Source organism: Esox lucius, chromosome 6, assembly GCF_011004845.1.
Source record: "Esox lucius isolate fEsoLuc1 chromosome 6, fEsoLuc1.pri, whole genome shotgun sequence".
In the NCBI taxonomy this organism is placed as follows: domain Eukaryota; kingdom Metazoa; phylum Chordata; class Actinopteri; order Esociformes; family Esocidae; genus Esox; species Esox lucius.
The window spans coordinates 13,543,143-13,561,083 of NC_047574.1; the positions used below are offsets into that span (position 1 = coordinate 13,543,143).

General features: G+C 40.8%; 1 protein-coding gene across 10 annotated transcripts in view; it reads left to right on the forward strand.

Moving 5' to 3' along the window:
• LOC105006890 (mitogen-activated protein kinase kinase kinase kinase 3) overlaps window positions 1-17,941 on the forward strand; it is a 43,222-nt gene that overhangs the window by 8,675 nt on the left and 16,606 nt on the right. For all 10 annotated transcript variants that reach the window (XM_020047466.3, XM_020047470.3, XM_020047467.3 and 7 more), the window contains exons 2-12: window positions 3,695-3,752; window positions 14,190-14,280; window positions 14,566-14,630; window positions 14,983-15,038; window positions 15,133-15,180; window positions 15,303-15,345; window positions 15,480-15,552; window positions 15,741-15,872; window positions 15,985-16,047; window positions 16,151-16,232; window positions 16,381-16,497. In XM_020047466.3, coding sequence (XP_019903025.1) covers window positions 3,695-3,752; window positions 14,190-14,280; window positions 14,566-14,630; window positions 14,983-15,038; window positions 15,133-15,180; window positions 15,303-15,345; window positions 15,480-15,552; window positions 15,741-15,872; window positions 15,985-16,047; window positions 16,151-16,232; window positions 16,381-16,497 — 828 coding nt within the window. The remainder of the gene's footprint in view (window positions 1-3,694; window positions 3,753-14,189; window positions 14,281-14,565; window positions 14,631-14,982; window positions 15,039-15,132; window positions 15,181-15,302; window positions 15,346-15,479; window positions 15,553-15,740; window positions 15,873-15,984; window positions 16,048-16,150; window positions 16,233-16,380; window positions 16,498-17,941) is intronic.

Here is a 17,941-nt window from a genome sequence, read left to right on the forward strand (position 1 = left end):
ACTTTGTCTTGATTATTGACCAGAAACTCTCATACTCTTTTTCTTTCTATGGAACATGTTACATCTTACAGTATCTGTGAGTTGAAAAGCAACAAGCACTGCTCTCCACAGTGATAATGCTCTGTGGAGATGCAGAGTGGAGATGACTGTGTCCAGACTGGTTGTTTTTGTCAGGAACCGCCCTGTTTTGGGTCCAGATTGGTTGTACCATCTGTCTTGAGTGTGTAGTTTGTATGCTCCTCCGATTAGTCTTTTTAGACACTAGTATATCCTTCTCTTTTGTCCACGCTGTTATGGTAACATCAAAGTTACATTTGACTATATCACTGAGACGCGTCCAGAGCCTGAGGTGTGTTACTGATATAAAGGCAATTTCAGAAACATTGATGTCTTGCAGAAAGGGCAAAGATATAAATTAAACTTGTCTGTGTGTTTCTGTACCACCCTTGTAGTTGAGTGTTTACCAACAAAAATATCTTATTACTATAAGTATTGATCTGTTGGAGAAATTGCGTGTTTTAGATGTTACAGTATATACAATTTTGGGTGACATTGAACATGGCCAATGTCTTGTTTTGTAAATCTTCGGTCAAGACATGAATGGCCATTTTGCAACCGATTTTTGGTTAATTACAGAACATGTTTTTATGACCTGTTTTTATGTTGTTGTAGCCATCAGTTGTCAACTTAACGTAGAATTTAGCTATTTTACCACTATGTTAAAATTAGCTGTAGTTTATAAATGGACCCATGCATTACAGTTTTACAGTTTGGCCATAAACTACTTTCAGGGTAAGGAATTGTCTTGCTGTAAAATAATGGAAGTCGCCTTTAATATCACTTCATATATATATTTTGTAAACTACTTTTTATTTAGTTTCTCATACTATTACAGCAAGGATCCAGTTTGCTGCAGTAAGTGAACATGTGTACAATACTTTGTTATATAAAGAATACAATAGCCTAAAACCTGGATATCTGGGTTTAAAGTAAACAACTAGTGCTGGCGATCATGAGTGGATTGCGTTATGACACTCCTGTCTTCAGTTTGTTTAGCATCTGGGGAATAGCATGCAAAGGGCAGCATATACACAAAGGAATTCACACATAGGAATTCACACAAACTTAAATCTTATACCTTTTTTTATTGTCTCTGGAGCAAAGATTCCACTTAAAAACTGTCAAAAGGTTATGACGAGTTAATCAACATGGAGCACGGCTGTGTTGCATGGGATTCCCTATTTTCTATATCAAATTGTATCTTCAATTTCAACATCATCAAGTGCTATGCTTTTTAGTTTAGTTCTTGTTTATATGTGTGATTTTTACTGTACTACCAGCATTAATGAAAGCATGTATTACCAGCAGATATATGCAGTTGATGTTCTAAGTTAATGTTGAAAATAGGTTTATCTATTAAATCATTTTCAGTGCCTGAGATATTCCCCAATTACACTTTTTTGCCAGTCCATCTATCAGTTTGCAGTGAAGTGACTTCTCATATTCTCCTCAGCCACTTGTTACTAACACCCCCCCCCCCCCAACCAATAACTTATAAGGTTACTGTTGATATTTTAAAGGCCTGTTTTTCTTCCCATTTTGATTTAAAAGAGTGGGAGGGGAGTTGACAGATTGAATTGCAGCGACCTTTAAATCAGACCACTCTAAACAAGGTGAACTACACGCAAGATGAGAATGAGTTATGAGGAATTCCATGGAAACGGACTGCTGCTGAGAATCCAGCAGAATGACAACGTGGATCCCTGATCTGTGTCATACCAAAATGCCTATTATAAATGTCATTAGTCTCTTTGTGGGCACGTGTCCTGAATATGTAAACAGAAGTTATAAAATGCGATATCTTTATTTGCATTTTCGGTTGGAGCATGATTCCCCGGTTTGGGCACAGTGGTGACGGCACAGTATTTCTACTGTACTGCGCTTCACCTACTTAAGGGCTCAGAAGTCTAGAATTTGCCTTGAGAGCACATGAACATGGCTTTAACCATGGAGAATAGGACATCTGCGTTAGCAACATTTTCTCTCAGCCTCATGGCAAAATATGTGCATCACCATTTAGTATTTTTTAGATAGCAGTACTTCCTGTGGTCCAAACAGAAATCAAAAAACAACACGTTAATGAATTGCCTAATATGCTGCATTGTACTGCACTTTACTCCATTGTAAAGTGTATAATAAATGTGATTGCGTAAGCTTTGACTAGGTCATTCAAGGAGACTCGGTTCCCTGTGTTAAAACCAATCATTGCTTTTTGCCATGCATAATGTTTTGCATTTAGGCCAAACGTTTAAAATTTGGACCCATCCAACCTTTTGCCACATTTAGTGGATACCACATGACACATTTTCTGCAATGGCTTTCTCTGTGTCACTCTTCAATATAGCCTAATTTTGTGAGCTTTTGTATTACCAAAGTAGTATTATTACCAAAGTAGTAGTTGACGCTTATAAACTGTCCTACTTTTTGAAAGAAAATCACCTTTTTGTCCATTAAAATAACATAAAATTGATCAGAAATGATGTTAATGATGAAAATGACTACTATAGCTGTAAACATCAGATTGTTTATTGAATGTCTACATTCCGGAATCAAATAACTTTATTTTGTGATTTCTCCGTCTGTTGTTGTTTGGAGAGATGAAGGCTATTACGTGAGAAACAGAAGATTCCATCCAACGGTGTGTTCTCCTCCCTTAACAGAACAGCGCTAACTGGCTCTAACCTGAATAGAATGAGGAGTGGGAGGCCCTGGTGCACACCTGAGCAGGACAACAAATGCATTAGTGTCTAGTTTGAGAAACAGACCCCTAGTTCTTTGACGAAAGCAAAGTTTGTAGGACAAATGTATTATTTCATTTAAAAATCATTATTTCAAACCTACTCAATGAGATTTCCTGTTCATTTTGCTAGATTTCCTATTCATTTCAATGTGTTCACGGAAAACAAGGGCATTTTGAAGTGATTCCAAACCTTTGAACTTTAGTGTATTTGCATCAAGCCTTCATGGTTGTTTGGATGTGATAGGTCTGAAGTCATCTTCAGCTGCAGTGGTCAATGTTTCAGACACTTCTGCCATGTTTCATCGTCCTCACTGTCAACTAAAGCAGTTATAATGTGTGCGTTCGTGCATTAACAGGAACTTTGTGAGAGGACTCCAATGTATAATTATCTAAGCCCCCATCACCATGTCTACAAAATCACTGTGTTTATTTCACTGTGTTTTGAACAAATTAACATCATGTATTATTTACATGAGCCTCCTATGGCCCTTGAAAAGCTGTCTGACCATGTGATTTCTTTTTCTGTTAGTATTTTTTTTATTTTTTTTATTTTTGTAGGTCTTTAGGGCTGCTCCTTGACTAGACTACTTTGTGGTGAGTTTGTGGCAATTTTGTTAGCTAGTCTGTAGCTAATGTTTGTAGAAAGAAAGAAAGGCCAAATTATACTGTGTGTCGTTACCGGCTTACATCAGCAAATCGTGCGCAAGGAGAACAGGCACAGGCTTTATTTCGGCCCGCCCCCATGGGGGTCCCTGCAGAAAAGTATGAATAACACTCTTACCACAAATAAAACATTTGTTAAATGATCGTCTGTCCGAAACCCAATGTGTTCTCTCTGACTGACAGCTGGCTAATACATGCTTGCTTGTTCTCTCTCTCCTCTCTCATCTCCAGGCCCGTAATGTCAACACTGGTGAACTGGCTGCCATTAAAGTCATTAAGCTGGAACCTGGTAAGCCATGTCATCGTAACTACCGTTTCCCTCTCCCTTGGTCTTCCTTCCTCCCCTTCTCTCTCTCCACTCATCCCTGTCATCCAGCGGCTGAAGTCTTTCCCAAAGCCATTTACAGTAAGCCGTCATATATTTGGTCTGTTGTTTTGATGCCGTTTAGAAATTGTATTTTCGCGAACCTTATTTAACCGCTGTCACCAGCAGCTGAATCTCTTAGAAGCACAAGGTATTGTCTCTGTCTTTGTTGAACCATTTGCTGATCTTATGTTGTATGCCTTTTTATGACGTGCTCTCCTTATCTGTCACGATTCCTTCGGAATTTTGGTTTGCACTCACAGTACTCTGAATTTATCTAGATTTGTGCTTTTGAGCCAAAGGAAACTAGTGTGTGCTGTCCCAGTTTCCTCTTTCTCCTCCAAATACCTTTTCTATCCACAAACAGCCACTCACAATCGTGTGTGTGTGTGTGTGTGTGTGTGTGTGTGTGTGTGTGTGTGTGTGTGTGTGTGTGTGTGTGTGTGTGTGTGTGTGTGTGTGTGTGTGTGTGTGTGTGTGTGTGTGTGTGTGTGTGTGTGTGTGTGTGTGTGTGTGTGTGTGTGTGTGTGTGTGTGTGTGTGTGTGTGTGTGTGTGTGTGTGTGGCTCTTTTCATATGCGATATACAAGCATGTCTTTACCATTACACCAAAGTTTATCTCTGTTGCACAGCGTGAATGTATTTTTGTTGAGCACATTAATCATTCTTCCAATATAAAGGGGATTAGAGTTTTTGAGATAATGTCTCTGTGTCTGTTGTTTTAGTTGAAGTGGAGGAAATCATTATTATTTTCTCCTCTTAAGAGATGCAGCTGTAGATAAGTGTGCCAGTAGTTTGTCTGCTGTACCAATATGCTTTCTAGACACTGTTTCTGTCTTGTTTGTCTGCGAAGCATCAATATGCGTCTAAACATGACGAAGCTTGTTGAAAAAGCTTTTAAGTGGCTTTTCATCAAGTGTAAGTGTTGCGGCATATCAATTGAGTCGTTCCCACAAACCTGCGTTATTGTTAATAAATTACATTCCCTTGGGTCACTGAGATTAATCGAGAATATTATGCCTTTTACCACAATTTCCAGAACAACCAGTGCTTGCTCCTTGGGGTTTCAGGCTGAGTGTTTTGTTTTGTAAAAGCACTTGGTCACAACTGCTAATGTAAAAAGGGCTTTATAAATACATTTGATAGATTTTTGCAACAGTTTTCAAATTCCCTCAAAATGATATATAATATTAACATTGCTCCTTTATTGAAACTGCCTCAGTTAAGCACTGGGGGAATCGAACATGTACAATTACACCCGCTTGTTTCAAAACTTTAGAAAACTACAGAACATAGTCTTCAGCATTGTTGTTGATTTTTACATATTCGTCATGGTTTTGTAACGGTTCTTGTTACAGTCATGTTTAACAAATCCGCTGTCTTTTTAAAGCCCTTTTTACATCAGCAGTTGTCACCAAATGTCCCAACCTTAAACCCCAAGTGCTAGATTTTCTTTTCTTTTTTTAGCAACGCATCTAAGAACCTTTCGGCTGTAAATAAATGTCAGTTTAGTTTTCATAGCCGGGCGGTGGACAGGGACCCGCAGGAGTCATTTGAAGAGAACCGGACCAGGACCCCGGCCCGTTGGACTGCATACAGGAAGAGGTTGTCAGGCCAGGTAGTCCTGGTTGTGCTAGGAGCTTTAAACAAAATGTATGTTAGAGCACAGGGTGTCTACGTCACATTGATGTATGGGGGTTTTTTTGTCCATGAAATTGCCTGCATACCTGACTAGGCAACTTCTGCAAATGTTTTAAGGGCTGCGTAGGAATGATCCTGTACTTTGAAAGATTGATAGTAATAAATACCACTTTGATGCAAACCAAATAATAGTGATTTTGTTAAGATGCGTTCCAGGATTTTTGGACACTAGTTGTGAAAGGGGGAATGCAAAGTCAAAAGGGAACCCTGAAAATTGCATGTCATTAATGTAAAAAAAAGTAGTTAATTTAGCCAAAGTCACATTTCTCCATATCGTAACATGCCTGTAGTGTCAACTTTCATGTTCACTTTGATAGACAATTACAGAAGGACACCCTGGATTGTTCCTAACCGTATGAGTCTGTTGGCTATTGTTAACGTTTCCAGCAGAACACACACAAGCTCATAATTATTATCTGTTTCTCTGAATTGACTTTAAGGTCATATTATAGAACAAGGATGGTTGTTGGCAATAGAACAAGGTTTCAGAGTTTTCCCGCCTGACCTCGATTCAGATTTATGATGGGTTGCTGTGTGATTGCATCGACAAGAACAGTAATTCCGTTTATTTTTTATTTTTTATATAAAGCCCTTTTTACATGAGCAGTTGTCACAAAGTGCTTTTGTCAACGAAACGATAACCACACAATGTGGTTTTAATGGTGTGATGGCAGAGAAAGCATGGCTTTCTCCAAACCAAACATTTCCAAGGGTCCTTTATCTAGGGACAGTTAAAACTGTAAAAAGAAGGCCTTTTCATTGAACAGTGCACTGAAATTACTGTGCACGCGTGTCTAACTGTGCACGCGTGTCTAACTGTGCACGCGTGTCTAACTGTGCACGCGTGTCTAACTGTGTCTAAGTCCTCTCACTCAAACTATTGTTATTGTTCGGTGCACCTATCCTTCCAATTAGTAAGGATATTCTTATGTTGCTGAATGTTTTCAAACTATTTTCAGACTGCTTTATCAAGAAACACAGCAGAAAGTCAAGTATATGGGAAATGTAAATGTCATTTTTGGTCACAGGCGCATCAGCTCCCACTTCAGCACACTCTGCATCATTGCTTTACACACAAGGCGATTGTGCTGTCACATATCGTTTGTGCAGCTAGGCTGAGCACCACATTGTTCAACTCTCCCTTAACAATCTGCCTGGAAACCCTGCTCACCTCCCATCTGTAAACCATTTGGACGATACTTTATTGATGGCGGGATTGGAGAGCAGCGTGGGTGGTTTTAATGCCCATTTAAAACCGTACAGACATTTTAAATGTAGACTATGAAAAGGTTACACAATTTCCCATCTATAGATGTTCTATAGATATATTGTGTTGAATGCAGGTTGATATTACTATCAATTGATAAGCACCTGCTAGCTAATGTTAGGGTTAGGTTAAGAAGGTTTAGGGTTAAGGGTTCGGGTTGAGGTTAGTAGATTGTTAGTAAAAATGTTGCTGTAAGTCTGTAGATAAACTGTAGAGCATCTACAGACACTTCTGGGACCCTCAAAATGAAGTGTTACTAAAAAGCTGACTGCCTGCAGTTTTTAAATAGGGTTTCAGATCAAATCAATTATTTGTCCCATGCTTAAAAAAGAAAAGGTGTAGACTGATTGTGAAAGATTGGTCTGCACCTGGGAAAGTGACAAATGGGAATAGACAATAAAAAATGTAAAATAAATATTAAAATATAGTAAGATATCGCAGCAGGAGTAATCACCCAATGATAATTTCAGTGAGATTAACCAGACTTCTGAAATTTGTGTTGTCATTTTTTTTAACATGTATACCATATTAAGTTCCTGAGGTAACATGCTAGAATTCTGCAAGATACAGCCCCCCCCCCCCCACTGATCACTGCAGCGTAAGTATATTGACACTGCATTGTAAGTATTTTGTTCGCCCATTGAGTGTTGTAATCACAAATGTGGTGACATAAAATAGGGTTCAAACTACGAGGTTACAGTTTTCTAAAAGGAACTGGGCCAAGATGCACAACACGCCACATAATTTGAGAAATATTGGGTGTTATGGCTTGGGTAAATATGGCTCACACTCTTCTTTGATGTAACTTCTGAAGGCAGCCACAGGATGAATTCTAATGTGTGCAGAAACGTCTTCTCAAATAAACTACGACGGCTACACTCCTGGACTGGCAGGGCGTCAGCAGACAACATACTTTGTATGGTGGCGGCCATTGGGTCACAGGCAGTGTTTGAATGCAAAGGGTATGCAACCAGTTCTAACTGTGTGGTGCAGAGTTAGTTTTCAGTGCCCCACCCCCCACCTTTTGGAAAGGGTTTGTTTGTTCATGTGTTTCTCAGGCCCTACTGTGCCTTGGGTGACTAAACTTGGGTGAATTATATGTACTTGGGTGTATATTATTTCCATCTGATCCTAAAACCTTTGCTTTGTATAGGTTGGGTTTTATTATTTGCTCATTTTAGACTACATAGAAGTAACATGATATCCCTATAGATAATAGGTGATGCTAAACATGATTGACTTTCAGACACATCTAAAGCATACCTTACATTATAAACATTAATTGGTGTTCATTGCAGCTTAATAGCGAGGTACATTTGAGCAGCAGTTCTTTGCCTGTGTGCGTGTTTGTTCATGTGATGTAAATGGCAGCTTCCAAAGTGTTATGGAGAATCTTTGAAGGATCATGTGCTGTTATCTTGATCTCTAGTTGGTAATATAATAATAAAAGAATGAGTAATGATATTTTGTAATTCAATGCACTTTTAAAAACACCAGACAAGGTGAGTGTAGAATATATAGTTGATTTTATTAAAACATTTTTGTTGTATGGAATATACATATTTGAAAATGTCTACCATCAAAAGAACTCAACTAATTCTTTAACAAACATATATTTTCAAATGATTTCAATCATATTTTAGTTTAAATTTAGTTTTTTAATAGGTCGTAAGTAACAGGATAAGTAGCAGTACTAGTGGTTGCAGCCTGTATGTTTTTATTTCACAAATTGATTTAGGACATGCAACGTGAAAGATTGGCCCCTAGAAGGTTTTTAGGGACCAATTTTAGGATTTACTTTTAGGTTTGGTAGGTTTAGGTGAATGATTCAAAAAGGTTAGGTTATTGGTTTTGGGGTGAGATTTAGGGGCTATGGGATCGGGAACGTAGATTTCAGAGCGAGGGTTGGGTTTCAGGTCCCCACCAGGGTAGAAAGTAACTAACGGGTGCACACACGGACACGCAGGGGTTACTTCAAAAAGCGGCCAACCAGTCCATGTAGCATTGGGTAGTCATGTTGTACATTCACAAGGCTGGGGGGTGGAAGCTACACCAGGTCCTGTTGGTTCATGATGCTCTGCTACTGCTTGCCATGCAGTATTATAGAGCAAAGTTTTTCCAACAAGGTACCAGAAAGGGTCAAGTTGGGTGTTTTAAAACCTTTCCAGGTCTTTGATGCCAAGTGACTCGGCCCCAGGGATGATCTCCGCAGGGTTGCCCCACGCCCATGCCGTGATGCCAACGGTGAAGGTGCTCAGTGTTTGCGGCTACATACGTGAGGATTTGCGGACATAATGCCCTGCCTCTTGACTGGTTTGAGGCGCGGCTGTGACCTTATTATGACTGTGTGAATGTGTGTGGACACACACACACCCCCCCCCCCCCCCCCCCCCCGCCACCTGCCTGCCAGGCTGATTTTGTTCTCTTATTAGGCTTTGTGTAAGTAAACTCCAGTGAAATGTTGTGGTCACAGTTGTTGGAATGTGATGTTCTGTACAGCAAGAGCATCATTTATTTTCTCTTAAGAGCGTTTGAAGCACTGCACTTAGAAATGTCTCTTAATTCTTGCCTCTGTCCGCGCAATCATTCTCCTATCTTTTTTTTAAAATTATTATATGGGGTTAGCGTTAATGTTAGATTATGGGTTAGGTTATTTTTAGGGTTTGGAAATTGGTAATACTACAGTTTCAGTGTTCACTATGATAGCAAATCAAAATTGTCATCTACCCGCTCAGGGTATTTAAGCTGTGGCTGTGATGCCACTTTCAGTATCTTCTGACCACTGTGTTTAATCTTTAAACATGATGTCTACTATACTGGTAGTAAATGATGCATGTTTATTAACATTAGATTAAAGCTAAATCAAGACACAGGACCTGATCTGAATATGCACAGAAGTTTTTGGAAGCTCTGAAACATTAAGTCCTGCATGGTGAAAAACCTGTAAAAGATCCACAAGCACTCCATACTTATAATTCCTCCTTAAGTTTGGAGATGTGTACAGAAAGGGATGACTACTAACAAGCTTATGGAGTTTGCTTTCAGGGGATAGAACATGTCATACTTAAGACTTGTGCTTTTTTACATGCTGCAAGATTTCTCCTCAAATGTTCCTTCTGTTGACAACTGCTTTGAAGAAAGGCCTTTAGCTTTGATGAATTTAGACAGTTCTCAAACTGTAAACTGGAATAAGAAGCTGAAATTGGGTGTTTTTTATATCCATCCAAGCTTAAATCCTGGCATGTCTCTCTGTCTTAACAAACACTGCTGCCATCCATTTTATTTAGAAGAGAGTTTGTGACTTTTAGTTTTGACTACTTTGTCAGGACGTGGAACATTCTGCAGGAAAAACTGCTAATGAAATCAGACAGATTTAAACATATTGCCTTCCATTGTCACTGGAACAACCAGTGCCCATTTTCTTCAAGTTAGGTATCTGTCCAGTTTTTTGCACTCCAATGGGATTAAATGGAAATAAAGAAAATTAAGAGGAAGATGAGACCTGATTTAGATGATTCTTCCGTTTCATTCATTCTATTCCTAAACATTAAATCCCAGCTGATAGCTGAGTAATTTTTTAGAAACTATCACCTATGTATGGGAAAAGCTTGTTTTGCATTTAGGACTGGTTCACTTATCAGAATGTTTGTCTTTTTAAAGTAGATTTGTTTTGTTTAAAAACTAGTTTGTGATAAAGATCTGTTTGGACATCAACTAGGCTGCTATTAATTCTAGATGTTTTTTTTGTTTTTTTATGGCCTCATACACTCACCTAAAGGATTATTATGAACACCTGTTCAATTTCTCATGAATGCAATTATTTAATCAACCAATCACATGGCAGTTTCTTCAATGCATTTAGGGGTGTGGTCCTGGTCAAGACAATCTCCTGAACTCCAAACTGAATGTCAGAATGGGAAAGAAAGGTGACTTAAACAATTTTGCGCATGGCATGGTTGTTGGTGTCAGACGGGCCGGTCTGAGTATTTCACAATCTGCTCAGTTACTGGGACTTTCACACACAACCATTTCTAGGGTTTACAAAGAATGGTATGAAAAGGGAAAATCATTCAGTATGCGGCAGTCCTGTGGGCGAAAATGCCTGGTTGATGCTAGAGGTCAGAGGAGAATGGGCCGACTGATTCAAGCTGATAGAAGAGCAACTTTGACTGAAATAACCACTCATTACAAGCTTTTGTGAAGCCACAACACGCACAACCTTGAGGCGGATGGGCTACAACAGCAGAAGACCCCACCGGGTACCACTCATCTCCACTACAAATAGGGAAAAGAGGCTACAATTTGCACAAGCTCACCAAAATTGGACAGTTGAAGACTGGAAGAATGTTGCCTGGTCTGATGAGTCTCGATTTCTGTTGAGACATTCAGATGGTTGAGTAAGATTTTGGCGTAAATAGAATGAGAACATGGATCCATCATGCCTTGTTACCACTGTGCAGGCTGGTGGTGGTGGTGTAATGGTGTGGGGGATGTTTTCTTGTCACACTTTAGGCCCCTTAGTGCCAATTGGGCATCGTTTAAATGCCACGGCCTTCCTGAGCATTGTTTCTGACCATGTCCATCCCTTTATGACCACCATGTACCCATCCTCTGAGGGCTATTTCCAGCAGGATAATGCACCATGTCACAAAGCTCGAATCATTTCAAATTGGTTTCTTAAACATGACAATTAATTCACTGTACTGAAATGGCCCCCACAGTCACCATATCTCAACCCAATAGAACTTCTTTGGGATGTGGTGGAACGGGAGCTTCGTGCCCTGGATGTGCATCCCACAAATCTCCATCAACTGCAAGATGCTATCCTATCAATATGGGCCAACATTTCTAAAGAATGCTTTCAGCACCTTGTTGAATCAATGCCACATAGAATTAAGGCAGTTCTGAAGGCGAAAGGTGGTCAAACACAGTATTAGTATGGTGTTCCTAATAATCCTTTAGGTGAGTGTATGTAGTTACAGGTTGTATGGATCCCCAGTAGTGTATATTTCAGATCAAAGTGTTCAGTATTGTAAACTTAGGATCAGATGAGATTTTAGCACAGTGTTCAATGATTTGTTGTGAGAAATGTGTTATGCAGGGAAAAGGGTGTGATTGGCTGGCACAGGATTTCACAGGCCGGGAACCAGTGGCTGAACTCTTGTGAGGATTATCAATCCTACTGGAATGTTTATTTCATGTTGAATATGTCCTGTCCAATTGAAATGTATTTTTCTCTCTACTCTTCCCAGTGATTATGAACTCCCCCACCGGTAAGCTGTATAACATTGTATTAGAACAGTTTATTCGAAAATACTTTGATAAACGTTTGGTCTGGTGCAGACAATAGACGACCAAAATGATTGGTTGAAAACACAGCGCTGTGTTTCTGCGCATTTTATGTCTCCTAGGGTGATTTGCATACACAACTCAGTTTTAATGTCAATGTCCAATTGACAACATTGCATGATTTAGGCAGGCTGTAAACAGCTCTTTGATCTCATTCAGGATTTGCCACACATTCCTTATTTTACCTCTGTGCTGTAGCCTTTGATTTTCCCGTATTTTCCTCTTATGCGAAGCGGCCTGATGTGAGAACTGAGTGATCCACCAGAGCCATCTCTGACATGGAGCCAAGCTGTCATGCTGCTACGTCTGGGTGTAAACCATGTAGCCTAGCTAGCATATCAATAAGCATGCTGTATTAGTTAGCATCACTTTATAAACGTCCAGGGAAACAAAGTTTGCTGTAAAATTGAGTTGATTACTTCAAAAATAATCTAACAAAATTTCGCAAAAATGTAGTAGATACATTTCTTTTGTGTAAAATTGTCAGAATGTTTACTAATGTTTTTATTTCCCAGAGACCTCTGAAAACAGCCCAGCATGACTTAGTGACACTTCCTCTGCAAACATTTGAAGTTGGATTTGTTCTGAACTTTTTAAGTAAAATAGTATTAACAAATCAGTGAAATTAAATGTATTATTTATTAAGTAGTTGTTGGGGTTTCTTTTTAAAAATAAATTTACTTAACCCCAGGATATGTTTTATACGTGGATGGCGTTAATACATGGATGGGGTTTTCGCTACTGACCACACATTCATTTGTATTTAGTCACCGCAAACTCATACAGCTCTTCATATGTAACTAGTTTATTAATGCAGATGGCCATTGTGCTGACCGGAGACAGAGGCCAATGCCAGGTACACCATCAGACACCAGGGTTTCACCTCATGATCATAGGTTACCACAGAGATCAAACGGGTATGATGGCTTCAACAACTGCATGACTTGCTCTTTGGAGTTCATAAATGTTTTGTAGATCTTTGTGTGGTGATACCAACCCTGCAATATTCTGTCAGAGCTTTTCAGAATATTAGGCCTATCTCAAACATTCTGACGGAGATGGTTCTGAGTATCTGTTCATGTGTGTGGATTGTATGGGTATCTGTCGCTCACACCGCTTGTACATTTAAAGGCTATGGAACGACCTACTAAAATAGTTTTCACATTTTAAGATATTTATTGTAAGTTGGCACACAATTGAAACTGTTGTCTTACTGAGCGAGGCTATTTCATCCAAGCTGAGATGTTCTCTCATTGCATGAGCTTTTAGTCACGGCACTGATTTTGAGACATGGCAAAAATATCTATATCTGATGCCCTTACATCTGTCTTCATCCATATATTTACTGTCCATACTGGGGGTGTAACTGTAGGCATTCGTACCGGGTTACAAGGCCGCTTGGTTTAGTCTGCCAACTGAATCCCACTATATCAAATAAAAACAATTATGAATATAAACACGTCAAAAGTGATTGCTACGTTTGTAGCCATGGATATTGTATGCTCGTGTCATGTTAATAACCTTTGTCTCGTCCACATTTCAGCGAATGGCCAGTAGTCTTCTCATCAGAGTCACGAGTGTGCATCTAGGGTGGATATGTTTTGCAAAAAGAGACATTGTGGTTTCAGTTAATTGATTTAATCAAGCAAAACAGAAACGAGGGACCTAACTTCTCACTGGTCATTTACATCGTATCGGTGTTCACAGTGCGGAATGAATCGGCTTTCATCACAGTTCGGTACATACACGTGCTGCGTTACATCCCTAGTAAACACTACAAGCCTTCGCCCGCACAAAGCTAAAGATCAAAACAAGTTTTTAACCGTCTGCATGGAATTGAAATGACTGTTGTGTTAATGTCTGTATCCTGAGGTGAATGCTCAGGTGTAGTGACCCTGGTAGCCATGTCTGTTAATGCTTAAGCTGACCTATCAGCTGTCGTCTGGCACGAGAGGAACAGATAAGAGAGACCTAGCCACCAGGTAAAGGCTTTATGGTTTGATTTGGTTGTGGACCTGACTGGCTGACTGACTGTTTGATTAACAGGTGAGGACTTTGAGGTGGTGCAGCAAGAGATCATCATGATGAAGGACTGTAAACACTCCAACATTGTTGCCTACTTTGGCAGCTACCTCAGGTAAGACCAAATAGATCTCGGGTATGGATTAGCAATGCATCTCTCTGACGTTAAGCTGAAATAATATAGGCGCTTAAAAAATATATAAAAAAAAAAAAAAGGCTATTTCAAGCAGCTGTGCCCCAAAATGGACCGTCTTTATCATTTCGGTCGGAGATACATTTGATGTACAGCTAAAATCTCCGTCTTTATTTTCCGATTGAACCGTGTTGTGTGGCTGATGCTGCGAGTCTGTCGGTCTGTTGGGAGGGGTTTTGACAGCGGATCACTTCCCTTCTTCTTCAGGAGAGATAAATTATGGATAAGCATGGAGTACTGCGGAGGAGGATCTCTGCAGGATATTTATCACGGTAGAGAACACTGGCCGTCTCTCACGCACCGTCTTTCACACACCGTCTTTCAAGCAAATACACACACACACACACTTATACATTCGCTCCGGGTGTGAAACCATGCCATCACCTTTACAATAGCTGTGGTTTCATCTGAAAACGGACCCTAAAGCACAATAAATGAAAGATCGTTACAATCAATGTCCCTACTGAAATCACGTAAGCTGTTCGCTAACAATGACATAACATGACATGGTGTTATTCAGTTTAAATGCAGGTCTCTTGTGTTGAACTCCGGTTTGTGTATGAAATATCAGAGACTTTAAATTGCTCTGAACACTTCCTCCTCCTCTGTCTCCCACATATTTAGTGACGGGGCCCCTGTCCGAGTCTCAGATTGCGTATATGTCACGGGAGACCCTCCAGGTGTGTGGTTTCTATATGCTGCTGTGTGATTCAGGTGGGTTATCTGACATGACGAATCTGTGACACTGATATGTTTGTCTTTGGTTCCTGACAGGGTTTGTACTATCTCCACAACAAAGGCAAAATGCACAGAGACATTAAGGTAATGTCAGAGACGGTCGTGTAGACCATCTCCTTTCAAACCTTACTTTTATTTTGAAAACATAGCCAGAAATATTTGATAGATTTTGGTCGTTTTTGCTTGACCCTAACTTTTTCTCATAGGGAGCAAATATTCTACTGACAGAGAACGGCTATGTGAAATTAGGTAAGGTGACTACACTTCCCCTCAGCCTGACTGGTTTCACTTAAAGAAGCCTCATGTTACCTAGGCTATTCATATCAAATCTATCACTGCATTTCTCTTTTGCTTGCTACCTCTTCCTTCCCCTGCCTCTGTAGCTGACTTTGGAGTATCAGCACAGATTACTGCCACGCTGGCCAAGAGGAAGTCTTTCATTGGGACACCATACTGGTGAGTTTCACTCCCAGACTGCCACTCACCGGCACACGCTCTCTGGCTTCTGACTCAACGTTGCGGCTGACTAATTCATCTAAAGATGGACCCATGCATATTGCTCCGGACTGTGATGTCTGCGTTACAACAGTATTTGATTGTCTCTCGCTAAGTCGTTGTTCTTTGCCTCCCTCCGTCTCACCCAGGATGGCTCCAGAGGTGGCAGCGGTGGAGAGGAAAGGGGGATACAACCAGCTGTGTGATATCTGGGCTGTGGGCATTACCGCTATTGAGCTCGCCGAGCTGCAGCCTCCCATGTTCGACCTGCACCCCATGAGGTGAGACTGACACACTGGTGTAGATATTGCTAATAAGCGAGTACAAGCCGAGTCTCAAGTATGTTTTAGACCATTTGTCTGTCATAGAAACTACATTTTTCTTTCTCGCCAGGGCCCTTTTCTTGATGACGAAGAGTAATTTCCAGCCTCCAAAACTGAAAGACAAAGTGAAGTGGTCAGTGTTCACACGCTCCATTCTAAATACTGTAGTAAGGACCATGTTTACTTCTCAGTCAAACCATGAATGCCCTAACTGATTCTGTTTCCCCCTATAACAGGGGAAACAATTTCCATCATTTTGTGAAACTGTCCCTGACGAAGAACCCCAAGAAGAGGCCGACCGCGGAGAAACTTTTACAGGTATTCCAACAAGTCTAGAAACTCTGGCTAGTGGTGTTTGTCAGTAAAACGCCATTATCAGCCGGTCATCAATGGCCGCTGAACATGTAGTTGTAGGCCAGAGCCGTCTCGTAGGCTGTGAACTCACATTCTCTTCCACTGTCTGCAGCACCCGTTTGTGTCGCAGCCTCTCAGTCGAACACTGGCCATCGAGCTGCTGGACAAAGCCAGCAACCCGGACCACAGCACCTACAATGACTTTGACGACGATGACCCTGAGCCAGAGGTACAGTAACCCCTCACACGTTTCGCTAGGACTGGATCCAACATTCCAGTTGTATCCAGTCAAATTGCAGGGTGAAGAAGACCTTTCGTCATTGGTCTCTACGTGTGGTGTTTGTCATTTCGACGTCTGTATTGTTGGAGGTTCTGCGTCTTCCCGCCCTCACCCCCCACCCCCCATGTCCTTCTCTTCCTCAGTTTAAATATAGGGGCCACTTCCTTCCAATCACCCCGGGTGCTCGACGTGCACCTCGCTTTGCCATGCGCAAGAAGGTACCGCTGTGGCCCGAAATGGAGTGCGCCGGTACCGCTATGGTATCTGTGTTAATGGACTACTAACACTTGACAGTGTGTCCTCCTCAGTTAGACTGGACTGGGTCATTAAAACCTGCTTATGGGAGTTGCTGTTTGTTCTTGTAATCTGCCTGCATGAGGGATCATGTAGTGTGTTGGGTCTGTTTTGGGTCTCATGAAGGTACATGCTGAGAATGAGTTGAGAGGACATCTACTGTGAATTAAAAATATTCCCCCCAAGGGACATTGGCACATTTTCTGGTGTTACAGTCTGGAACAGGGAGAATTGGGTGCTCTGTCACTGATGTACGCAGTATTAAATAACACCAGACCAGGCAGTGCTCCGAAAATGAATGACTGGGCTAGTTGTGACGGTGGTCAGAGGCAACTAAGGGAGCTTTGTGACCAAATTTTAAAACAATGTGAAAAAGTCTTTGAGGAATGAATACTTGTGCACTGTGAAACTTGGGTTGTTGTGGGGAGGGGGTGCTATACATGGGATATAGATTTTTCTTGAATAAGTTAGCATTGTAATTTTAATGTTTGGTAAGCGGCAGAGAGGTCAAGTTGAATTGGCACACAGGACTCTTCCATCTGGGTTGAGTAGGGTCTAAGTTAGTATGCCTTTGGTCTCACAGAAAAACATGGAAATGTGTTCTTTTGCTTAAGTGCATTTGCGCTCTCCTTGATCTGCATGTGGTGTTGTTGCTGTTCAACAACTCCTATCTTGTGTTGCCATGGTTTAATTGCCTGTTTGCAGTGCTTTCTCTCTGTGTTCTCTAGTGTTGTTGTTGTCACTTGTTTTACCAGACTCTGGTTAGAACAGGTCAAGCATTTTGTCACCCTAAAACAACTATCTGGGTTTCATACTTCTGAATAAAAAATATCCAATAAAGGGACATTTCAAACACCTCTTAGTGACAGGATGATATCAAACACCTCTTAGTGGCAGGATGATATCAAACACCTCTTAGTGGCGGGATGATATCAAACACCTCTCAGTGGCGGGATGATATCAAACACCTCTCAGTGGCGGGATGATATCAAACACCTCTCAGTGGCGGGATGATATCAAACACCTCTCAGTGGCGGGATGATATCAAACACCTCTCAGTGGCGGGATGATATCAAACACCTCTCAGTGGCGGGATGAT